Here is a 25874-nt window from a genome sequence, read left to right as displayed (position 1 = left end):
GATGGACAAAAGCTTCCAATTGTTGTATAAATCGTCGTAAAATGCTTCGTTAGTGTTATTAATTTTTTGTCCTAGATTGTTTGATTGGAGACCTGAACGTGTGTTGGGAGAACCGCTGAAGCACGAAAGGGTGGTAGTTATAAAAAACTTGTTTTCTCCAGAAGACTTTGATCAAGAAGTCTCGTTACTGCTGGAGTATCAACAGGATATTAGGTCCGAGTGCCTAAAATGCGGCGACGTCAGAAAAGTTGTCATTTACGATGTAAGTAATTCTCGTATTTTCTTTTCCATTAACAAACCCGAGTCAAAGAGAATATTAACGAAAAAACAAAAATATACACGTTCGATTTAATTTCTTATTATCGTATTATCATTAATTTTTATCATAAATCCTACTGTAACGATAGCTTTCGAGGTATTACACATTTAGAACAATTATTTTAAACAAAGTACTTATTAAACGAGCTACAATGCAGGCTGATTATCTACTTTAAAATACGTAACGTGTAACAGGCACATAATTAGCTTAACCGCTTAACAATTAAAGTAGATACAATGAAGCAATTAGGAACATTTTAGAACAGAATTTCCTGTCCAAATCTAATCATTTGTTTAACCAAATTTTACCATAGTGGATAAAATATTAACTGTTACATTGTCACTTAGAAATTATAAATAGAGCAAAGAATGAAAAATGAACGTTGTATTAGGATTTCTGTATAATACCAATTACAAATTCTCAGAACATTTTTATTAGCCCGAATCTTACGCATAGTCTTGTTATAACGATGCTTTATAGATTCATAGATTATACAACAGATATAATGTCCAATATGAAATCTAGGTCAATTAGTACCGCATTCTGTGTCGTGTAGATCATCACTGACTCGTCGATAAGCTTTCCATTCTGGCCCTCTAATCTCACGGTTATTAAGAGTAACATACACGCAACGTTTATATTTCATAAATATTTCATCAAGTATAGAATATTACGTACGTAGCTTCTACGAAATAACGAGATTCTAAATTAAAGGAACGAGTAATATCGACTAGTCATCGACATTGAGAACGTAGCAGTTACACACAACCGGAGAAAATTGATCTCGCCGATGCGCAGATAGTGAACAATGAGTCGAGACAAGGTATTTAGAAGATGCACCAGAAAGATGGGGATAACAAAGAAGTTGCTGCTCCGTGGCCGACGCAAATAAACCTTCGAAAAGGGATGACCTAACCCCATAAATTCGCAACGAGACACTCCCAGTCGGCGCGTCTCAACCGTGAATCCATTCAATGTCAAAGTGAATTCCATCGTCTGCCATAGGACCGGTTACACCGTACCAAACGTCGCGTCGGAGCGTGCGAGAAACGCGTGTTCGAGATCAAAAGCGGCGCGTGAAAGGAAATTTCGTGGCAGCCAATTTACCCGTGATCGTCGCTCCCCGTATTTTCCAGGCCGCTTTCGAACCGCGCGTAACACGGTAAAAAGTTGCTCGATGAAAAAACGAAAGATACGAGAAAAAAGAACGAGTCGATCCTTGAGACCGAATTTATGAACAGACGATGCATTTTATGGCGTTCACCGACTTCTCGTCCATTCGGGCAATATCGTTCCAGCGTAATTTCCGGTTAGCCCCCTCTTTTTTTTTGTCAAGGTGGTCGTCTTTGCTCCGTGCTTCCTTTTTCTTGCTCTTTTTCCGTATTTTTTCATCCCGGTGTGGAAAACGCGCGATTGGTCGTGAGTTTCTGGAAAAAGCTTTTTAGACCATCCTTTTTTGTTTCTTTCTTCTTTCTTTCCTTTTTAGCGAATTCTGCGCGATCGAACGATTTATTCTAAATTTATACTTTGTAAAATATATAAAGTAATTATCGAGCGTATGCACATGCAATTTTTCAGCTACAAATCCGAACGTACGTATGTTTATCGTGTATCTGTAACGAAGGCTAATGGATAAAACGAAGAGTGTGCCGATTGATCTAACGAGGTACAACGTAAGAAAAGAACAAAGAATGTCATGTCGCGCATGGGGTCAGACAGTAAAATTAATGTTCAAACCGAAGGCTCATAAATTGTGGTTTAAGTCCGAGACGAGAAAAGTATTGTGAGGGACTGTGGGCGACGCGAGGCCAACCTCAAGTCGTAAAAGGGGAAGACAGGGATTCATCTTGGTACAAAAGCGTGTGTGATACGAATGGAAAGACGATGAGCGTATATCTTGGTTTAACTAACTAGGCCATTGTTTAATTATAGCGTACATTTTGTCGATTTGAGTTAAGTTCCAACAGTGAAACGAACAAAATTCTACGACTACAAACGCGACAAAATCCTGTTAGAACGAACCGTATGAAAGATAAAATTTCGAAAATAAAAGAATGATATAACGATCATTGGTTTCTTCTGTTACATACAGTGACTTATGAACGTATTCGAACGCTTTTCATTCGATATTTAATTTCAGTTTGATATTTATTTAATTTTGGTAGAAGGAAAAGTTGAGAAGTTTGAACTTAAACTTTTTTGTTCTTTACAGAGACATCCAGAAGGTGTTGCCCAGGTAACATTTCGAGAACCAGCAGAAGCACAGGCTTGTATTCAATTATTGAACGGTCGTTGGTTCAGTCAGAGGAAAATATCGGCAGAAATCTGGGATGGCAAGACCAAATACAAGTAAGTTTACCCGTTGCTTCTCCTCTCTGCTGTCGGTTTTACCGACCTGCCAGAGTTATGTCGGGCTTAGTCGATAGTTAACCGTCCATCGAGATTCCCAATCCGCTTACGTTCTGCTTCTGAAGCCGCTTCTTCTTTACTCCTCGAGTCTGATTTATCGACACGAATTCTGTAAAGAATATGAAAGTTTATTTTGGAGTTATTTAAAAATATTATTATATTACAATTAAGAAGGATTAAAAGCACAGTAACTTTCTGCTCAGAATTGTCATCCTCGTCGTGTCTTTAGTCGCACAGTTTCTATAAACACGAATAAGTATCATAGAATACCGTATTTTATTCGAAATTGTAAAATATTCTAGATTCTATTCCATAGTTTGTCTAGGATTTCATAATTACATCTGAAACGAGCGATCACATTTGTCTTTGATATCAATTACGGATAATATTGTGATCTTACTCTGTGGCTTGATCGATAAGGTTGTAAGCTACACAGGAAAACTTGTATAAAATTATATTTATTTCTTTTTTGAATGTCCAATTTTACAGCAATTACAAAATGTATGCATTTCTATTGTTATTATTTCTCTAACGCGTCATAAATATTTGCAATATTATTTTTACATCCTGTTATCATATATAGGATTCGACATTGCCGACTTTCGTACAAGGCGTCTCTTTCGATTTTTATATAATTTGTTTAATATTGTGTTCATTTATTGCAGCTAGTTTCACTATAAAATATATTTTCAGTATTATTTATTCGTTTTATCGTCCAAGTCGGTTGATAATTTTATTTCTTCCAAAGCTTATCCAGCGATAACCCATTAACCTGACATATCGCCAATTCTTATTTTTTTACTAATGTACCTTTCTCATTCCTAATCATCGAAATTTCAGCTAACCGATAACCGCTTTTATCTTCCTTATCCTAATTTCCCAATAGCCTAATGATAAAACACGCAGAACGATGAAGCATCGCGGAGTACGGCAGACGTTGACGGCGCGCTCGTCAAATCGATTTCCATCTTCTTCTTTTTAGGGTTACGGAAACCGACGCGGAAGTGGAAGCTCGAATCGCCAAATGGGATAAGTATTTGGAGGATGGCGAGGCAGAGAAGCGACAGGAAGCCGCGGACAATGAGAATAGAAAGGAGCAGAAAGGAGAGGAAAGGCCCGTGGTTCCAGAGAAAGCGGAATTGTCTGAAACGACGATAAAAGATTCTGAAAAAACGGGAACTGCGCAACAGACGGATGTTACGGAACGTTCAAAGACATTGGAAAGTACCAGTGAAACTGAAATATCTGCGAGTTCCGGGGATTTAGAGCATTTAGGGGAATCGCTTAAAAATAATGCATAAAACAAGGAAAATTCCAACGGCAGACGAATGAATAAATTTTTGAAATGGGAATAATTCAGAGTAAGGTTGACGATCATGAATAAAGAGTATTAGAAGGTAACTCGTACCTTATTGTTGAATATCCAAGTACTGTTGTATAATATAGCTCCGCAGTCATGTTCCGGTTATTCAAATCAGATGAAATAAAGAGTAATTTTCCCTGTATTTTATGATTCAATAAATCCTCACCTTTGTAATTATTAATTTTCCTTCTGATTTTCCAACAGGTTGACATGACTCGCAGAATTTAAACTGTACAGGTTTTCTTAACGAATCGTTTGACCGTGGATGTTGGTGTAAATTCATATTTTTATAAATACCTATTTATAATTACAGAGTATAATTACAAATATAACAAGTACTTTGCGTATTTTATGTATTTTTCCATATTACGTGTATTTTACGATATTCGGATGTTTCGTTCGTCAAAATAGAAATCGATCGCAAGTGCGTTTAATCCGATCCGTATGGCGATCGGTTGCGATATCAACGAGAAATTCCATCCTTTTGAAAGGTTTTCTTGATAGATTCGAACCGGTTGGTTCCCATCAACGAACACGGAGCTGGGTTCCGCCGCCGCTTCGCGGTTCAGCGACAGAAGAAGAGCCGACGGAATCGCGTTTTTTGATAGATCAGCAACAGCCTCTCACGGCCGAGGTCCCACGAACCAGCTGAGCACACGGATCGGTCGGAATGCCGAAATAGCAAATTAGGGGATTCCAGGAGATCTACCCTCTCTCTTCCACTTATTTCTTGCTTCCTTCTTACTCTCGTTTACATGCTTTTGCTCTTGTCCGCCCTGAACACCACGCGGATCCGCTTCTGCCGCTTCGTCTCGGCTCTTCCGACAAACTTAATCTAGGAATGATCTATCGTTTCATCCAGAATTACATCGATAGATTATCACGACCGAATGATTGCTTTCGTGTTTGTATAATTTTATTTGATTCGATTTGCTTGATCTTTGAAGAAATGGAATTTTAATGTTTTAACGTTACGTATTGATTGATTAATTTTATTATTTTCATGTCGTCGTCGTGTATTTGAAGGAAATTGGGTTTGGGTTAGAAAAATAGAAGGAATGCTGCGAGACTACGTAAGGATGATCGAAGAGAGAAGATTTCGAAATAGAAAAATGGACAAATCGTTTATCGATGTTTCTCTTACGCTTCTTACAGTTCCTGGATACGTGGCGTTTTTTTTCTATCTCGAGGGAATTTTTTGTTATTTGAAAGAAATAATTTATTCGCGAATTAATACCGTGGTTATTGTGAAATTATTTCTCGAGTGCTGTATCAGTGTCAGCTAATAGAAGGCGACATTTGCGCTTCAAGCGACAGAAATGCTACAGATTTCCTCATCGAAGAAGATTGCACAACAGGTATGCAACAACCACTTCAAAGATCCATATTTAACACAATGGCTACATAAGTGCATTTCAAGTTTAATCCCTACGACACAGTTATGCCGCGTTCGTGCGTTGAATCCGTAACAATTTAACCTGGTTGTTGCATCGTTACACTGGATGCTCGTTAACAAAAACTACTTGTGTCTTTTTCATTAGTAAATTATACTTCACAGCATAGAGCACGATCTCCGGTCTGTCTCCACTTAATTGCATTAGTTCAGGTTAAAATAATCGACGCGCTAATGGAACAGATCTTTAGTTTCTCGGATTTGCGGAATGTTTTTAACCGGACTCTGATCATTCGCCGTCTTCGCTGTTAAATACAAACTTGGAGCTATTGCACGATTTATTCGCAGACGTGCAACAAACAATTTTATATCCTCGAATCATCGATACAACGTGTAGCGGTATATGCGTCTTAGGACGTTTCGATACGAAGATGCCACAGAGGATTAACACTGTGCGACCAACATAATGTAATAAACAAACTCTGGACAAAGCAATTTCGCTGCTACGTGCAACCTACGACCGGCGATAAGTCCAAACCTTCCGGCATCTCCCCTCGACCAGTATAAATAGACGACTATGTTCTCCAGAAGTCAGTCAATCGTGCGAATAAGTATAACGAACGAGTCTAGCGAATCGGCATAACATTTAGTATCAGTATCGCGGTATCGGGCAATCTTATAACGAATATCATCAAGCGAGCGACGCTTGCGATTAACTTTGTATTCTACATTTTAAAATATCTGTAAATATAGTTAATTAAATTAACCCGTCTCGTTATCAATTTAACCAACAATGCGTCTCACCGTCCACCACCAATGTTTGTATGGTAATCGCTTTTACCGAATAATAATCTTACTAAACCAAAAGTAAAGCACATTTTCAAAAATTACACTCGCAAAAGACATGACGCATATTCGACGCGATACGAACATATTCGTTTATTATAAAAATATATATATTCACCCTTGTACATTTAACGCATTCTCCGATGCTCCGATATACCGTGGCTACCAAAGGAGTCTACCAAAAACCCACTTACCCTAGCCAATTTTAAACAATACCACGTTCGATAACCACCCCGATTATTACAACGTCCATCGCTCATCGACGATTACCCCGAACTTGCACGTTCTCTTTACCCTCTCAAATATCCAACCTTAAAAAACATAGGTACACCCCTACGCTTGCCTAAGATCACCGTTCTTCCTACACCTTTCTCTCGCGCATAACATTGTCTATCTCGTCGGTCCGGGTGCGTGCATCCCTCTGGACGACAAGAGCAAGCATATTTCAGACGTCTCGTCCTATTGAGAGCGACTCGAAAGGGGAGGCAAAACCCCCATGCGGCAATATCACCGACGAATTTAATGCCCGTCTATTAGCAGCGGGGTGCGGCTGATGCATTGTTCGAGTGGCCACGTGCAGGATGACTACCCCGCGAGGAAACGTTTGATCGTCCAACCGGCATAGGAATATAGAGAGAAAGAGAGAGAGAGAGAGAGAGACGATAGGAGAGAAAATAGAAAAAAAGGACGCACGTCGTGTCACACTTGTCGTAGGTTATTGGATTTGGAACAGGGTGTTCTGCACGGACCTGCCGCGTTACACGGCAGATTAGGCGGCGGATACGAGGCGATTCACCACGGTCAAGTGTCGATACACTGACACTGTTTGCTCGTGTCGCCTTCGAGCGATGATCGACGGAACATTGTCGTTAACCGGATTTATGATACTGCAGCATCGCGTGTTATATACGGGACGTATGGTGCACTTGGTACTGTACGAGACTTTCGAGTGCATATTGCGTTGAGGACGAAGTGCAACTCGACGTTGCGTTAACGCGTTAACAAGTGGAGAGGAGTTAAGTGGAGGTGGCACGAAAATTTCTGAAATATTTCCTTTTTGGGTGTTACACTCGAACTCGAGCGATTCGCTGTACCAGTTTTGAACTCGTTAGATGTATATTCGCGTTGAAATTCTCTTTCGTCCAGCTTTTTCAGAGCTTAACGATCTTGTTAGCGCGCGTCGTCATTGTTACATCTCACTACGATTAAATTGTTTGTCGTTTCGAGCATTCGTCGACCCTTTACGACACAACTTATCACCGTCGCCACGACTCGAACGAATCACGTATTCCTATAATCGACAAACGCGAATCTGACCAATCCTCTTTCTATTCCAGAAACCTCGACTCCCATCGCCGCTGAAATTCGCGAAAGCCAGCACACCTGCGTCCAATCTCCTTCGAAACATCCGTCGCATCTATCGACTCGTCTCGATCCGATCATCGATCCCCTTAGTCGGCAGAAAAAGTCGAAGCGTGGTTTTCCACCAGCTTGCGGATTTGCTCGGAGCAAGTGGGCGCGAGAAAATTCTGAAGCGGAGGAGGTCGGTAGTTCGTCTCTTCTTGGAGGCTCGGCTCGGCAAATTAAGCTTCCCAAAACACCGCGAAACTGTTAATTAAGACTCATTATGCGCACGGCCTGGCTGAGCCCGTGCGGGTTTGGGGTTGGAAGCGGCGAAAGGGTGGCGAACCGAGCTACCTACGGACGCAACAGAGGCAGACAAACGGGCAGACGGAGCAGGCGGGCAACCGACGACAGACAGAGAAAGACAGGCACGGACAAGGGGTGAAGCGAGACGAATAGAAGAAGGTAAAGGTGAGATGGAAAGAGACACGGTATGTAGGTAGTAGCTCTGGTCGAGGCAGAGCCAAGAGGAGAGGGAGAGCGAGGTCTCCGACGAGCCGAAGGAAGAGAAAGAGGCGTTGGAGGTGGCGGCGGAGGAGGAGGGGGATGGTTTAACCCGAGTAGGAACTTCTTAATACCGCGACAGCAGTCGGGTTCATTGTGGGATCAATACAGAGACGACCAGGCGTAGGAGTGGCAACCGTTGCCTCATTGGACGCGGCGTTCCCGCATGGTGATTGGCCGGCCGTGGAACTACCAGGAGGCGTTTCCTTTGCCGTTAGCCCCTCTGTCGGGGTGAACGAAAGAGGGAGGCCAGGTCCTGACCCTCGCCAGGAAGGAGAGAACACGCGGCAAGCGAAAAAGACGGAGCGCCGCGGCGCGACCAGTTGGAAAAAGACGGCCGACCGGTCTACGGTGAGGGTGACACGACGCCGGGGGGTTCAGTCTGTGTTCGCCCATCAGAGACACATCACCAGCTACGATACGGTCCGGTTGCGTCTCTCTTCGTCGCGAGGGTAGCTCCTTGCAGCCAGGTGTTTCGTGCCGAGATAATCGAAATCTTTTCCTCTGTCCACGCATCCAAGCTACCTTCCACTTGATGCGCGCGTTTCAACGTTTACGGTGATTCGAGTGCCGACGAACGACAGTTTGACGTTACGCCGCGGGATTACGATTGGATGGAACATAAATTTTGAGATAGTTTCGACGGAGAACAGGTGTTTCGAGTACTTTCGAACGGATCTCGTTGAAATTTGTAGTTGCGGTTTCGTGATTCAATCCTTGGATCGTTATCGAGCGATTACCGCTCAAAAGAAGAGAAGGATTTCAAAGGTATTTGGATAAAGATTGGTTCGATCGTCGAGAAGATTTGAACGACGAAGGAAACGTTTACGTCGTGAATATTCGATCGCTGGAAGAAGCGATACGGAAATAACAAAAGTCGAAGCGTATCGTTGATTTCTCGTTCGAGGGAACGACACGTGGATTCGAAGGACTCGCTACGAAACAAACATTTTTACCTTCCAATTCAGCCGCGCTCCGTGTCGTTACTCACACACGCACACACACACTTACATCTACTACCACCACTACCGCCACCACCACCACCACCACCACCACCACCACCACCATTGTTATTACAAAACATCGAAATACGTTCAGTGCTAAACGTGACTAGCAGTGAAAAATAATCGGATCGTTGTTTTCTAAACGATCAAGTGACCGCTAGTGTGTCGAAGATACCGTGTTGACAACCATCAAGATCACATCTCTCGTAAAAAACAAGTCAACGCCACTTGGTTGTATTTTTCTTCTATACCGAGCAATACATCCTTTCCATTCAGCAAAACAGTCTCGTCGTTTAACTTTCGACGCTTCTGCGAGCATGCCAGGGTCGATGCAGAAACCGCTGCCACGATAGACGAACTCTTGGTTTCTCTATCGTCCACGTCGAAGCACAACGTAGGCAGAAATTTCGGAAACAAAACTCGTCGTTCGTTGACGAAACGCGTAACGTGAAGATGCGTGGATCCGCCTGACACTTTCGAACGGTTGCTACTCATTTCCGTAATAATTGATCGAACGAGTCGAACGATCGTCTGGCAATCGGACGACCAGGGTATAACGAGTCGAAGAAGAGAGCAGGAGTGGAGGAGAGTGGACGAAGTGGAAACAAAAGATAGTGTACGAACGGGTGGTGCGACGTTCGGGTACGCACGTCGGCAGGCCGGCTCTGGGGTGCCGGGCCCGGGCGGGGTGATGAGCTGTTCCGAGGTGATGTATCAATATTATCCTTACCTCTACCAGAGGCCACCGCCGCCGCCGCCGCCGCACCCGACTCACCCTCATACGGCCCCGCACACCCATCCCCATGCGAATCCGCATGCGGCCCACGACAGCCCTACAAGGTCGGCGTCTTTTCAATCGTTTTCCGCGGCTACAGCGACGCACCAGTACGACAGGGTGAGTGAATTTATTTTATTCGTCTTTCTTTTTTTTTCTTTTTCTTCTCGTCCGATCGTCGATAAGAGTAAGTTAACAAATAAGAAGAGCAACGGTTGATCCGCGTTGCTACTCGACTTTCGGGTCGGCGAGCAATCGCCAAACGGCTGAACAATGCTCGTTTACGCTTTCGTTTTGCTAAATTTTATTTAAAGCGTTGGGAAACGAGTACTCGCTCGTTTGGATAACTTTTTTTTGCGCGACGAAACAGCCTTTTCATCGTACGCGAAACAAAGAAACCTCTTTCCGAGTAATATCGGCGTATTCCACGTATCGACTGTTCAAACGATGAAACAAGAAGCGAAACAAGAAGAAAAATACGACCGTGGGTCGTGTTTGAAAAGAAAGGAAGAAACGATTGCTGTTTGTGTTTGACGAGCGACGTTTCGTGGCTCGTTACACGTCGTCAGGGCCGTCGAAAATTTAGACGTCAACGGCTCGTCGGTATCCCGTTCCTAACACATTATTCATAAGAGTACGTGCTGTCATGCGGGACGTGTATCGCGCGGCTTGTCTCGTCTCGAGATTACAAGCTGGTCGCGCGTTTCAACGCGTCCCGCCTCTAAAAAGGACCACGACAGCACCAGTGCCGACCGACTGACTCGTCGTCCGACGTCCGATTTCCAATTCGTTCCCTCCGTAATAGCGTAACTTGCAGAGATACGGATTGCGTAATATTCTTACGGGTCTTCTCTTCCATCCGCCTGATTTTTATTTTATCGACGATGTAGTCTTTTTGCGGCCGAGGTTCGTCGAATTTTGTTCTCTCTATGGTGTTGTCGTTGTCTTTAGACGACCCGTGTATCGCGCTCTTGTAGTCGAAAGACGCGAGTTTTCGATTTTCAATGCTGGCAACGTCAACCAACACGTTGCATCGTAACACGATATTAATGACTGGCCGATTTGCTAACGAGAAGATTTATTTATTCCAACTAAATGTTGCAATCGGCGTATCAAACTCTGTATCAAATTCTTAAGATAGCAAACGATCGCGTAATAATATGACGTCATCGTTGATAATAATATTCGATGTTTATATAAATTACGTAATGACAAGCTCGCGATGATCTGTATAAACGACAGCTAAGCTCTAAATCTCCTTCTTCCCCTAACGATCGCGCTTGTTTTGAACAAAAGTCTTAACGGACGTTGCAAAAATTTATCCGAATACACCGATGGTTGATTGTTGGTCGTAAAAAATATATGGAAAGCATAAAGCGCGAAATATCGGTATAGACAAATCACGTATATCGAATTTCGTGTCAGTCGATCGTCATAATTTCCACGTTAACGCTGCAGTTCCTTCTGCAGTTAATATCGCGGGTGATCGTGGATATCGCGAGCGTTGAAATCTTGTTGGACAGGTCCCCGTTACGGATTATGACACCCCGCCAGCATTTGTTACGATATTTCAACCGCCCTAAGCGCTGTACACGCGCCGTGCCGGTACTGCATTCGAATTAGCGGACTTCGTTTCGAAACTGGAGGAACTAGTTTGTCCCGTTGGCGCAAGTGTCTCGAATCGACAGGTAGGTAAACGCATGGGGTGATGCGAAACTTTCTTTGAAAAAAGTTTGTCCGGCGAGTCGTGGACGTTGAAAATATCGAGAGCGTAGTGTCGATCGTTCGACAGTTGCGTAGTCGTTTCATTATGACAAATTTTACGAGTGTGATATCGTCGTTTATTTATTTCAGTTTCGGTGTATATATCGAAATGTGAAAGAGCATTCTGATTATATCTAATCCGCGTACTTCGCGAAACGTTCACTAGAACAACGTGTACGATGGGCAGAATTAGAGTAATAATAACGCGAAATAAAACGCAGATATACGGTTGAAACTCGAAGCACGAATGAAAAGCATTGAAACGACGATAAATTATTCGTCGCAGGCCGAACATCTAATTAGAATTATTTTGTGTGTGAAATTGATATAAAGATATTCGTGGCATATGCTTTCGACGAACGTTTCTAAACCGTGATTATGAATCTCCGTGAACTTTGAATTATTTTCTGCATACTTGGCATTCACCGCTACATTGTGTTTTAATAGAAATACCGTTGTGACGTGCTTGGCCTCCGTCGAGTGATCCGTCGTCTGCCATTATTATTGTTTGTGAAAAAGCATTACAAACGTTGTATAGGAAAATTAAAATACATTCAAAATTAAGATACTTCGTATCGTTAAATTCATTGTAAATAATCTTGCATCCATTTAACCAGAAAAATATCTGACGTACGTTTAACGCTTTTTTGTCATCGATAATTTCACTTGAAGATTTGTATACAAGCACGTGTGAAATCGATACGAATCAAATTTAATTATCCTCTAATTATTATTATTCCGTGGCGATCGACAGATAGTTAGGTTACAAAATGTCTCATCGTCCGAAAGTTTCGAAGCGAGCATTTCGAAGCGAAATGGAATTTAGAATTGTCTCGAGTTGGAAGATTGTCGGGTTTGCTCTTTCGTCGGTTAGAGGTTCGGCAAAAGCGATCCCATTATACAATATCATGTTTGTAAACAATCCAAGCAGCTCCTGAGGTGTTTTACTTTACACAAAGTCGGCGAATTCCCGCTTTTAGCCGCGCGTCCTGAAATAGTTTTGCAGACAAGGGACGGAACGAGAGTTTCTGCGAGTTTCATTCCAGGGATCTTTCGCTGCATCATTTTAATATGTCTGCTCGGAGGTCAGCCGTGCTTCTTGCCCTCCCATGAACTCATCCGTACACCATGCCACGTCGAATACTGTTTTTCTCGTTATTCTATTCGTTCTATCTATCTCGACTCTTCCTCGTCGCCTCTTTTTCTTCTTCTTCGCTTCCCACATACTCCCTCATCACCCTCTTCCTCTTCTTCCTCGTCTCGTATTTCATAGAAATGCTGAAAAATCTCGAGATTCGACTGTTAATTATTCCGTAATATTCTTTTAATTGAAAATAACGAGTGGCATAATTTCAATTCGAAGATGTAGATTCTTCTGGAAGGTAATAAATTGCTTCTGTTCTAGAAACTCCGAGTGAGAAATATTGCTTCTCAAGAAACAACGAGATGTAAATCCGTTAAATAACTTTTCAGATTCAAATCTCTCTGTTTCTTTCTTCCAATATTTTCCAAGTTGAATTTTTAATCGATTAGAGAGGAGGGGGAGGGGACTGATGAAGGAGCAACTGTTTCGTCAGCGAATTCTCCGAAATAGTTTCCATCGAGTAACACTCGCCCCTCCACCGGGTTCGACACGGTAGAAAAAAAGAACGTAGCAATGCCTGGATCGAGGAATTTCCCTCGAATCCTCCGGCAATGTATCTTCCGAATCATTCCACTCATTGTTTGCCCAAATACGCCGCGCGTAACGTCTCACTGAGACGCGATTGCCGTTCCATTGGATACGTTCGTAATTTGTTCGCGGATATCTGCTCGCCGCCCGACCGTGACAATAAAAATCCCTTTAACGAATCTCTCATATCTAACCGTAAATCGGTATTATCCAAGGTGAAGTTAAGAATGTAGAAAACTTCCTTCCATATCTCGATTTCTATGGTAAAACTGTGATCGATATCGCGCTCCTCGATAAACAGTCGCTGCGAAGTATTTCGTAATTTTATACGAATAGGTATTTATCGATAATTGGTAAATAAATAAGTGAAAATAATGGACGTTGATTAATAATCGATATAGAATCATATCTCTTAGAGAATAAGGAAATATTCTGTCCTTAATGCGATTTGCGTTCAGAGTGATCGAATCAACGAACGGCTTAGTATCGGCAACGATTTTTTCGTAATTACATGGATGTTCGCTTTCGCGTAAATTCAACGATTTGCCAGGATGTTTTATAGCAGGAAGAGAGTAAAACGATAAATACGATGGCGCGAGATAACGCGCAATGTTATCTTATCGAGCGGCGCTCGGCACCGCTCGAAACCGATATCGCGTCGCGGCTATAAATAATAAGTAATGACCGGCATTACTTTGCCGACATTGAGAGGAATGTCGAGACGACGATGAGCTATCATGGCTGCTTACCTACTTAAACTGTTTATCATGCGGTAAATTATACGAGCCGAGAATATGCTAATGAGAGGGCCGGAGATCTAACTGCATCTAAACGACGTAGATCGCTGATACGGTGAGGACTAGTGAAGAGAAATTTCTGAACGCCGCGCCGCAACCCGACAGTAGTTGGATGTTCTCCAGAAAGAAGAACGTATCGCGTCCCGACGACCGAGAGCACAAATCACTTTCGGTGCGGCAAGAGCGCGCCCGCGTGAGAAAACACCCTTCCGTAGACCAGCATTTTTAACGCGACTGTTACGCGTCAACGATGCGTCTGGTCTGGACCAGATTCTGGTACGTTACAGCGAACGAGAGAGAAACGGCAATATCGATGCAACGATAGTTAGATTATGCTTTGTGTAAATTTCGCGATCAACGTTCAGTTCTCGAGAAACGGATAACTCGTTTCCAGCAATCCATTTATAGCGAGGAAATAATATAAACGCGTAACGATAAATTGCAAAGTAAATTTGAAAGAATATTCGTAACCTGTACAGTGACTCTCTTTTATGTTTTTGTTGGTGGATTTAGTGGAGGCGATGGCCGTGGAAGAGTTTAGTAACGCGTGGTAATCGTTCCAATTCCGGGTGTAGGCTATCGTTAAAAATCGATCTCTCGTTTATCGAACGGAGCGATAGATAAGAAGGCGCCGAACGTTCTTTTATCGAAGCGAAGTTGCTGGCAGGAGCACCGTTAGTCCAAGAGGCTGGAAAAAAACACGTCTTCGCGTTGGTTTGGCCGCGTTCTCGACGATCGTCAGATAACGGAGGGGAAGAGCGTTAAAGCTCGGAATCGCACGCGGCGCAAGGTCGATCTCGATGCTCGGACAGGTTTCTCGCGAGGGAGCGTGGTCCGTGCAGGGCTGGTGCGATCTTTGAGGCAACTTTTCTTCCCGAAAGTCCCTCGTTTTCGCTTGAGGGAAGTTGAGCACGCGGCGGACGGGCCACGGCGACACGAGTTTACTTTTATTTAAACGTTTCTTCTTTCCTTTTATTTAGGGCCTGACCCAAGGGCGCTCATTTTGTTCCTTTGCCGGCGCTGACCGGTGTCCACCGGCTCTGAATTAATAGCCTCGCGTTTTTCGCCGTGCTGTGGCTAATATACGCGCGCGTTTCTCCCTCTTTCTCCCTCTTTTACTCTTTTTCTCGCTCTCTGTCTGTTTCTCCGTCTTGTCCCGCTGCTCCTTCCTCGTTTTTCTTCTTCCTTCCTGCCGCGGCCACCTTCCCTCGTGTATATGTACGGACTCTATACGCCCCGACGGTTACACCAGCGCGTTAAAAATGCCCAAGCCGTTTTCTCACGCCGCCACGAAGCTCTACGTACGTGCTTTATTGCCCCTGCGCACATGGGACCAAGCTCACCCCCCCAAATCTCCGATCAAACATCGTCCGACTAGCTTCTACCGATTTTCCGCTTTGTTTAAGCAACTTCGTCGTTATCGCCTGGCCGAAGGAAGAATTCGCGATATTCTAAATGACAGATCACGACGAGCATCTTGTTGAAATCGAGCTCTTTACGCTCGAAGTGTGCAACGTATACGAGCCACTTTAAAACGAGGATGTAATTCGTTTTTGTTCTTTTTTCACGTTTAAGTATCACGGATGGAGGAAGAATTTTAATAATATTTCCGATCAGTATAAAATTTTTCATCGTAAATTATGGTACGCGTGTCAAATATGCAGTGAACTGCAGATTACGCGCATTAGCGTCTATAACTGAAAGAAATTTTCCTTTTAATAAGCAATCGAAAGATGCGCGGTTACGTGTCGTTCGTAAATTTAGTGCGACGCTGCGAGATCTCGGAATCGGCTAAAGCGGCAGGCAATTTTTACGAGCTTGACGTAACTACTAACTACGAAAAATCATGCAACACGACCATAGAGTTGGTAATAAAAATTCAATAAAATTGGACGTTTAGATAGTAACCTTTGTAAGCAGTAAACGTTTTAAACCTTCCTTTTATTATCGCCGTTTTCGTTCGACTATTTTTAAGACTCATTTCTATATAACTCTTCGTAATAAAATTCCTATCAAAATCATTAAAAAACGTTGAAAAAATAAACACCATTAATCTTGCTGCTTTACGTTAATCCCTGTTCGTTATTTATGCACTTTGCGTATCAAATTAAATAAAAATGCATCGTGCTTTATTCGACTCATACAGCCGTAAATACGTCTTGCGCTAGACCTAATAACTAAAAAAGAAAAAAGAGAGAAACATCTAGCATTTATATCCTTTTTACCGCATTCGCGTATCTCCTTAAATAACGTCAATAGCATAAAATACGCCCGAAAGTAACCCTGGAAGCTAAAGGAATAACTGGGCTGTAATTTTTCTTCTTTGTTCGAACATAAGATAACGTACGAAGCTACATATCTGGTTAAAGATATCACGAACAAGCTATATCATTTTCATATTCGAATGTATCATGCCTCTGTTCAGACAATATTATACTATATATCTCGTTTACCGTTAAAACAAAAAATCCGTCTCGACAATTCAACACCGAGTTGCCATTCATTTGCCTTTAATTGGCCATTCGCGATAAGATTATCGCGACATCGCTGTTAATCGACCTTATTAATCCGCCGCGTGACTTCACCGAGGAGTTTCACGAAAATCAGTAGCGACACGCGATTAAAATTCATTTACAGTGGCGTTATTTTCCACGTGCAACCGGCCCGCGGTTTTAAACGGATTCGCGGAAGAAACAGGACGGACAGAAGCCCGTCGATAGATCATCGTCGTATTGCTGGACCTCCGCGTTATTCGATCTTAATCATTTTTATCGCGTGATACCACCGCGGCGGGGGCCTCTTTGGTCAGGTGGTTGGCCGTTTAACGCTTCGCTGTTCGTTATCTTGCGATCGCCAGCGACGAGAACGCTAAATGCCGATAGCAGCGGGACACCCGTGGCTCGCTCGCGACGCCAAACACCGGGATTCGCATGTAAAACAACCGATCCGACCGCAATATTCGCCCAGACGGATCGTTAATTCTTCGCGTCCACGCTGGGCGCGTGAAGCGTGTCTGAACAAAGGAGACTCGAAGAGGGCTTGATTTAACGTCCTGCTGCTACTTTCCACGTGTTCCAGCTACGAACGTATGGCTCGAGCGTATTAATAGCTCGATTGTCGTTTTATTGAAAGAATCTACCGATCCGTTCAACGCGTTTAATTATTACTATTGTTATTTCGCTATATTTCGAAAGGAAGAAACGATATTTAGTTGCCGGAGGTTGCGAGTCTTCGCGTAATTTTACAGGCAAGTAGAGTACGAAAGAATACCAGATACGTGCCCTTTTAACTGTTCAAATTGCTGTTCACGACCCCCAGAAATTAATGGGGCACGAAGAATCTCTTTCGCTACATACGCTCCTATTCAACGCTCACGAAGAAGCGTACATCGTGTTGGCTTTTACAGAGGACTCGTATACGAATTTTCTAGTTTTAATAGTCGCTGGCGAGAAACCTATTTCCCTAACGCAAAACCATCAACGTTACCCCCCGTCAAGTATCAGCACGCAAGTATCGTGGCAACAAAGTTTCACCTTAAGTAGAATAAATTTCACGTCCGCCATACGCTCGCAAGGTTGAACGAAGCCTAATAAAACCTGTCAGGCTCGATAATTTAATTCTCAACTAACGTTCTTAACGAGGACACGAGTTCATATAAAAATTTGGTCGGACCGTCGGCGCAATAAAGTCATAAACGGGAACACTTCTACGTTGGATCGGTCGACCAAAGGGACACGGTTCGGACGTTTCGAGTGTTTATTGGCGTTTCACGTGGGCGTTTCGCGTATAAATTCCAGCGTGTGGAAGGGTCTGCAAGAAATTAGTCAACAAGAAATCGAGAAGAGGAGGTTCGCTTCGGGTCCGGTCTGATCGCGACGCGAGACCTTGTGTACAAAGGGAGGAGACAGGTGCAGACTGCTTCGCTCGGAACCAGGCAAGAACTTCCCTATCCTTCATTAGCACTCTCGTTACCAGCTCTCAGTTTCTTCGATCGCGAACGCGTATCGCTCTTCTGCTGACTTTTCTACGAGCTCGTGTGCTGTTTTCCCGCGGTCTACTTTGAAAATTCACGGAGCTTCGGCTTTTGCGTTTTCTTCGTTCGTCGCTGACGACCAGAGCTGTAATTGCAACGATATAATTGACAATAAAACGACCATACAAGCAGTCTGCTGGTTTTTACGAGCTCGCAGTAAGTTTGAGATATACGAGCAGAGGATGATGATGCTAAAAGGTGAAACGAAATGTGTCGTAGGTAATTAACGTGATCCCTGCTGATCAGATTTTACATATAACGCACCACTAACTAACTTTCGTACGAAATCTGTTCGTATAACGATACATTTCGGTTAAAACGAAACAATCGCACGTTCCATGAAATTCAAAGATGTTCAGAAAATTTAATCGAAAAATTTCTTTAGACGCGTTTATCCGGATCGGGATTAGGTCTCGCTGTTTATCGCCTTTCGTCATAATCTCTTAAATAACAGAAGAAAATAACATCTAAAAATAAAGAAATGTATCATTTACGTAGTTGTAGGCGCTCATGAAGATTGCACATTAATCTCAGTCATCCTAAGAACACATAAGGAGTCATAAGTTTCGGCTGCTGAAAAACCATCGTACCATTACTTCCGCCTCCGGCACGCGTTCATTAATCTCTCAAAGACGAGAGAGGAAACCAACGAGATCTATTTTTAAAAAAATTTCCCACCCGTAACACGAGAAATTAACGAGGAATCGTTCCGCTAAAACGTCGAAACGGCGATATTATTTTCGATATAATTGGACAAGCCTAAACTGTTTTAGGTATGCACAAACGTACGATCAATCGTTCCTCTAATAATTAACGGATGACAGTTAATTGCTGACAGAACTGCTGGTATAGGCTGGTCGCAAGATGGTAGCCAGCTGATTAGAATTTATCGAACAGAAGAACCGTAAAAATGTATCGCTCTGGGAGATCTGCTCGTTTCTGATGACTCAAATTTCCGAGAATTCGGTGATAAAAATAACATTCCTATTCTGTTCCGTTGATTTTAACGCGTTCAACTTTATCGATTAACGAGTGGACGGTCATCAGGCTGTGATAACATCGGATAACGAACGAAATATACAAGTAGAAATGAAAATCCGATCTCCATCGCGTCCCTCGATCAAGAGAAGCAAATACTCGTCGGTGATGCCGCGTGATTTTCACTTATCCTGTCTACGTACACACACGAAAGCAGAGATCGTTTAAACTTTAAACGCTGGATCGTGCGAGCGTAATCGCAAACTGTTGGAAACGGGAATCGTTCGCCAGGCAAAGAACACGGGGCGAGCTACCAACGTAGTCGGCTACGCTGGTTGTTCGCGTCAGAGAGAGCGTGTGCTCCGCGGCTGGTTGATCGGGAGCCAAGCGTAGAGAGTGGGGCCGTAAAAGCGCATTTTTCTCGGGTATCTGGCCGATTAATGAACCGATGTCGTCGCGAGGACCACCCCGAAGGGAACGCGTACGGTACGTGCAGCCCTCGCGATAGACTTCGAAGCCTCGAGGAGCACTGGTCCGGACTATAATACCTAAACTATAAGCAGCTCCCGTCCGTCCTTCTATAGCAGCGGGTTCTCAAACGAACCGCGCCTTTACCTGACCAAGTTTTACGATCGTCGCGCCGAGGTGGCGATGTGTCCTCCCGTTATCGTCCGGGCGGGATCTGGCCAGGCTAAAGCAGCCTTTTGCCACGGACCTTTTTATTATTTCTCTTTTCTACCGCGCGTCGTCTTGTTGCTCCCGTTGTTCTCTTCTCGCTTCTTCCTCCTGGTCTGGAGAACGGTCGGTCTCCTCTCGACCTCTGTGGGAAAGAGACGCCTGGCCCGTTTCGCCTCTGTTCGTGCTAGGCGACGACCTCGTTTGCCAATTTGATCCCGCTTCCACCGGCCAGTTCGAAGCGATCCAACAGCTTCGATACGGAGCATCGTAGACTATCGATGCTGCGTTTTTTCTCTTTACGTTCGGTTGTGAGATCTCGATGTTGACGGATGAAGGTATAAAAGAAGAGCGACGAATTGGTAGCCAGACTGGATATGTCGTCGTAAGAGTCGATTGATCCGTTTGGAGAACCGCGTTCGATCTTCGCGTGGCGAACTTTATTCGCTCTGATGGGGATTTTGATCGCTTGCGAAAAAAGGAGATCGTCGATGGTGTGCTTTGATTAACAAAATGAAAAAATATAGATGCGCGAGTGTGTAACTTTGAAATTCGTATTACAAGCAGGATCGTAGAGGCAAGCAAAGATTTCTATCGCCGTGGTAATTATCGGAATATATTCCAACGAAAAATATTTAACGGAAAAAGAAAATAATTCGTTACGCTGATTTACAAGCCGCGTATGTTTGGAACGTTTCCACTGCTTTTTAATATTCTCCCTCCGTCATCAGTTAGGTGTGTCAGTCTCAACGGAAACATATGTACGTGGATTATCGAGAACTCGCCAATTCTCCTCTGTTCCTACCTTCTGGCTTCTTGATTGCCGGATAAATCGCTGCGTTGAACGGATGGATACGTGCGGAGAACACACGTACTTTAATGTACCGCTGAGTTTCAGTTTTATTTATAACGCCGTTTCTTTTGTCGTTTCTCGTATGTTCCCCTCTCCCCCCTTCCCTCGTCCCTGGTCTTTTTTATCAAAAAAGCCAGAGGGACGATCACGTGGTATGACCGAGGTCGCGCGGCTCCGCGACACGAAAAACTTCGACCAACGACTTCGCCTTCTTCCTCGCTCTCGTCGTTTTAATGAAGAAATCTTGCTTTTTAACGGAGGCGTTAAAATGAAATATCGTAAACGGATTTTTCAAGAATTGCAGCTGTACGGAATTCCTCGCGTTTCGAGTCACGGACGATTTACAGGAGAAAAGTTCAACGACGAAATATTTTCACAATTATACCAGCCAATTTACACGCTTATCGGCCGCGTTTCTTCGAAATTTCAGAAACCAAACCGACCTCGAGGAATCTCGATCATTCGCGTTTCCGCTCGTTACCCGGCCAGTACTTTCCACGTCGCTTCAGACGATCCGACGTGCACCAGACGACGTTTCGAATCTTCGACTCGTTCGCGTGCAACCTCAACCACAGACACAGCGGCGATTTCATCTTCGTCGAGATACGATGTCGTTGAATAACGCGTATCAGGTGACTTTTGGCATTCTCGCCCCGGTGGTGTTGCCGACATTCCTGCCATTGCAGCGAACGTCAAAGAAGAAAAAAAGCCTGAAGTTGAAAGAAAAAAGAGAAGGAGCTGTTGGCGAGTTCTGGGGAAAACGGAGCGGATCAGGCTGGTGTTTCGCTAGGCAGAGCGGAAAGAAACGGTGGCGAGGCTTGGTTCACCACGTGACGAGAGGACTGCGATGGCAGGGCCGTGGCGAGAGGCCACGAAACGGCGAAAACCGGGGGGCTAGAAAGTGGCTGTGCACGCGTGTACACTCGGCGTTAGCCGTATAAATTATAACGGAGGTCGGGGTTTTTGCGGCGTCACATGTTCAGCCTTTTTTTCCGCCAGGCTTTCCTAGCTTCCTACATAAATTAAACGCGGAGAAGCGTTTCTACCCGCGTCTCCGCGTGGAGGAGGGCCTTTAAAATCCTCCTCTCTTGGTTGCTGTGTACGTGGAACAGAGACGGATAGATAGAGGCCAGAGGGAGGGAAAGGGTTGCACGTAAAAATATATAGCGCGCATGCGCTCACGCGCTCGTCGATATTACACCCGGTTTCGAGCATATACGTGCGCGGCTCTCTCGTACAAAGCGGACAGAGAGCGTAATTACGCTTAATATGCAGGTATTGCCTGGTGAGCGAGGAGAAAAGTTCCTTAATGAATTCGCGGTAATGGCTCCACTGAAATTTCATAGTTGGCGCGCCGCACCGCCGCCGTGTCCTTCTTACGTAAAATCTTTCCACGGGAAGACCGCAACGCCACCGGTTGCCGCTCGATCGCTAGAAGAGCGACGATTATTGCCGGATCGTGAGAGTAGGAATAGGTTTCCGTTGTTGCCTGACTAGCCGCGAGATTTTATTGCTCCGAGGTATTAAGAGTCGTTTTCATCGAGAATTTTTAACGTTAGAACTATCGGACAGATTCGTAATTCTTCGTAATAATTTAATTAGATTTATAACAACGCAATTTTTCGAGGTTCGCGTTGCAGGTCTGGTAAACTATATGCACAAAAGAGTTGCTTTTTTTCTTTACTGTGTTTTTTTCCTATATCTTTCAGTTTGATTTCTTTCGTATAAGCTTGGCGCTTCAACGACCGGCTGGAGAATTTGTCAAGGTTCGTTTCCTAAGGCGAAGAATCGTTGAATCGATCGGCACCGCGTAACGATCGTTCGTTCGGAAAAGGGATCAGACTTATGGAAGTGATCCTTGGAAAACAGTTTTACGCGAAACTATATAGGTTTTCGCGAATTCCGTTCGCGTAATCGAATTAGAATTAACGGCACGGTGTAAAAGGAAGTCGTCCACTTCGTGAGAAAATGGTTCAGTAGTCGTCGAACGTAGTTTAGTTCCGAGAAAATATGAACGAAGGCCTGCCGAGGTTCTCTCACGTCTTCGTTTTTCGTCTTTCTCTAAGTTTGGTCTGAGTGATTCACGTCTGACTTTTTCTTCCTCTCGCGATTCCATTGAAAGACGAAATAATTGAGGGATGAAGCATTGTCTTATTTAAATTAACGAGCAATTAGCGTGACGTTTTTCTGCCTCTTCCTACCGTCCTACCACTCGCATTTTATTTCTCTCCATAAAAATAAATTTTTTTTGGTTCGATATCGTTTTAATCGACTCTCGTTAATACCCTCCTCGTGTCATACTATTATTAAGAGATAAAGATTACATTTCTTTGATCGTTTATCAATATTCGAGTAAGAACTGTTTTATTTTAATGGGCGTCCCTTAAAACAAAGCCTTTTAAACGAGACGTTTGTTTAAAAGGAGAAAGGATATTTCTAGCTTGAAATTCCTCGATACGAAAATAGAAATTTCAATCAACTCTAAAATACTTATAGGATCGATGCATAAAACTGAATAAAAACAGCGGAATATAAAAAATGCACATAAACTAAAATAAGAATCTTAACTGATCACACATGCTACTTGCTATCGTTCCATTAAAACGCTCGTTTTATTTTAATATGTAACCGGGAACGTTTTATTCGTCGATTATTTCACAACGAAGACAATTAATTTGCTTCAATAGCGTTCATTAAAAAAAAAAAAAAAAACAAAAGGAAAAATCTGGAAACCATCGTCGTCTAGCCGAGAGGAAAATCCCACGTATAAAATAGCCGTTTACTATCCGCGATTAATCGAGCGATTATTACAAGGAGAATCCTCGATGGAACCGACTGGTTGGATCTCTCGCGAAACGCGTTTCCCGCGAAAAGTAGGACGACGCACGATGAACACGAAATGATTTATTTTCACGTAAATCAATATACGCCAGTGGTGTTTTATCGGTGTCTGCTGTTCGATGGAGCGGCTCGCCGAGGCATTCCCGACGCGTCGTATTAGCAAAGATCGATTACAGCCTGTAATTTGTTGTTCTCGCTTCGCCGGAATAAATTTCTACGGACTAGTTTCTCGGTTCCTATATGGTGCACCACCGCGAGAGCTCCCTTGCGTAATCGACGGAGAACGCGCGCTGGAAAACCGCGACTCGAATCGCTGCAGACAGGTTTCTTCTGCTCTTTCCCTTTTTTCTTCTTTCATCCTTCGGTCGCTGTCTCCTTCTCTACTTTTCTATGTCTCCGAGCTTGTTTTATTTCGTTCTCGCTGGATCGCGTGCCCGAATATCGCAGCAAATGTTCTCAAATATTTGGAAAATATTGAGTACATACGCCGAAGGGTGGCTTTGAAAATGTTCTTTCTTTCTTCTTTTCTCATTTTAAGAAGATAGTGGGGAAACGCGATATCGATACGTAATTATCGAATCAGGTATCTATATCGTGCAGGATAATCAACGTAACTACGATTATCTTCGGTACTCCGTTAAATCGAATTAGTGGATTTTTCAAATTTTTATCCATCCGTTCTATTTATATAAAATTTCTATTACCCAACAATAATCGAACAACTTGTTCCCACTCAACGATCATGGTGCAACATTGAATATGTCGCAAGCGTTTCCCTTGGCGACCGTTCGTTTCAATTAGCTCTATATTAATAAGTCAATTATGCGCCCGGCGAGTAAACAATTTTAACGGAGTCGTAATTAACGCTGCACGATACCGGGGCACGGTCGAGTTCTCTGGGAGCGGCGCGAGCAAGCTTTCCACTGCAAACGAATTCCACACGTGGAATCGCAGAAACGCTACTCTTGTTAAATCGCGATTAAAGTGCTATATGCTTAAACGCGGCGCGCGTCCACGCTCCGTTACAGGCGTCGACCTATTCGAGGCGAACTCGTATCCATCGAAATCGTAATCCACGCTCGAGCGACTCGTGACCGCCGCTCGATAGGTGGTCCACAGTCAGAATTCAGCTCTCACGATTTCAGTTGCCAGTCGTGTTTCGGTAATAACGTGTCTCCCGAGATATCGTTTTTATATTAACCCATTAAAGGTGTTTAGATCGCTCTTTTAGTTACACGCATTTTAAAACTTTGAAGCTTTATCCCGCTTCGGTTGCTAACTTTATATCCTACGATTTTTCGTTATATCGTCGAGTTGTTTATCGAGACCTCGTTGTATAATTTGTACCAACGAGATCGTTCAATTAAAGAGCCGAATTTTTCATAAAGCCAATTTCTCTTTCCTCGTCTCTACACGCATGTGTACGTATCTTGCTGCTGCAAGAACAGCTACTTCTTCCTATGCTTCGCTGCCTCGGAAAAATCCTGCCAATTGCTTGCTGGTCAAAGGGTTAAGTAAAGACGTTAGCGTCCCGCCTGCCTGTGGGAACTTCCGATGTACCAGGGAACGTTTAAACGTACCGTTTCTCTCGTCCCGCTTTATCGATAAAACGGCACGGTATCGTGAACAGGTGGTGTCATTTGCGAAAGTAGTAACGCCGAAAAGGAAGATATTCGACGGTATATAGCAGCCATATTGATTTTTGCATAGTTATCTTGCTCGTGTTTGTTGGGCGTGCCGAGCGTAATTGGTAGCCTCCGGGGCGGTTTCCATTATTTTTTATTTCGGATACGCGAAGGCAAGAGGGAATCGACGTTAAACGTCGAGCTCCCTCCAACCAAAGACGTCGTCTCGCTGCGTATTTTAACGTTTAACGCGGTTCGCGGAGAGAGTAAACGTAATTGGAAAAGATTCTCGCGGGATCGAGGCTTCCCGAATGGCGAAGGTTCGGCGTACAGCTTCGGTCCATTGGCCTGGCCGTTATTGGAATTTCTTCGTGATACTGTTCCCGCTTCAAGGTGGTTCGACCTCGTTGCGAATAACGAGAAGTATTAATCGAAATCGAAGGCTCGACCGTGACCCGCGTTCAACGGCTCTCCGTTACTTTACTTGTTCGGGGACAGGTGCCATTTCAGAGTTCCATCCCGTTTTGGTGTACGCGACGAGCGCTGTGCGTTGACCCGATGCGCTTTGGCTTTGAACCTTGACTACACGGATTATACGTATATCTCGTCGATATATAGT

General features: G+C 43.7%; 2 protein-coding genes across 3 annotated transcripts in view; both read left to right on the top strand.

Moving 5' to 3' along the window:
• barc (RRM1_TatSF1_like and RRM2_TatSF1_like domain-containing protein barc) overlaps positions 1-4233 on the top strand; it is a 57960-nt gene extending 53727 nt beyond the window's left edge. The window contains exons 5-7 of the mRNA XM_033345682.2: positions 76-262; positions 2532-2668; positions 3711-4233. Of these exons, the coding sequence (XP_033201573.1) occupies positions 76-262; positions 2532-2668; positions 3711-4029 (643 nt within the window). The 3' untranslated portion in view covers positions 4030-4233. The remainder of the gene's footprint in view (positions 1-75; positions 263-2531; positions 2669-3710) is intronic.
• A 4160-nt stretch (positions 4234-8393) lies between these two features.
• Positions 8394-25874, top strand: part of vg (transcription factor vestigial) — a 78326-nt gene continuing 60845 nt past the window's right edge. Inside the window, exon 1 of one of the 2 annotated variants that reach the window (XM_033345883.2) lies at positions 8394-10137. In XM_033345883.2, coding sequence (XP_033201774.1) covers positions 9934-10137 — 204 coding nt within the window. In that variant the 5' untranslated portion in view covers positions 8394-9933. The remainder of the gene's footprint in view (positions 10138-25874) is intronic. The other variant, XM_033345882.2, reaches the window with a different exon arrangement.

Source organism: Bombus vancouverensis, chromosome 10 (assembly GCF_051014615.1).
Source record: "Bombus vancouverensis nearcticus chromosome 10, iyBomVanc1_principal, whole genome shotgun sequence".
In the NCBI taxonomy this organism is placed as follows: Eukaryota; Metazoa; Arthropoda; class Insecta; order Hymenoptera; family Apidae; genus Bombus; species Bombus vancouverensis.
The sequence above is the reverse complement of the archived record's forward strand: the minus strand, read 5'-3'. Positions and strand labels throughout refer to the sequence as shown.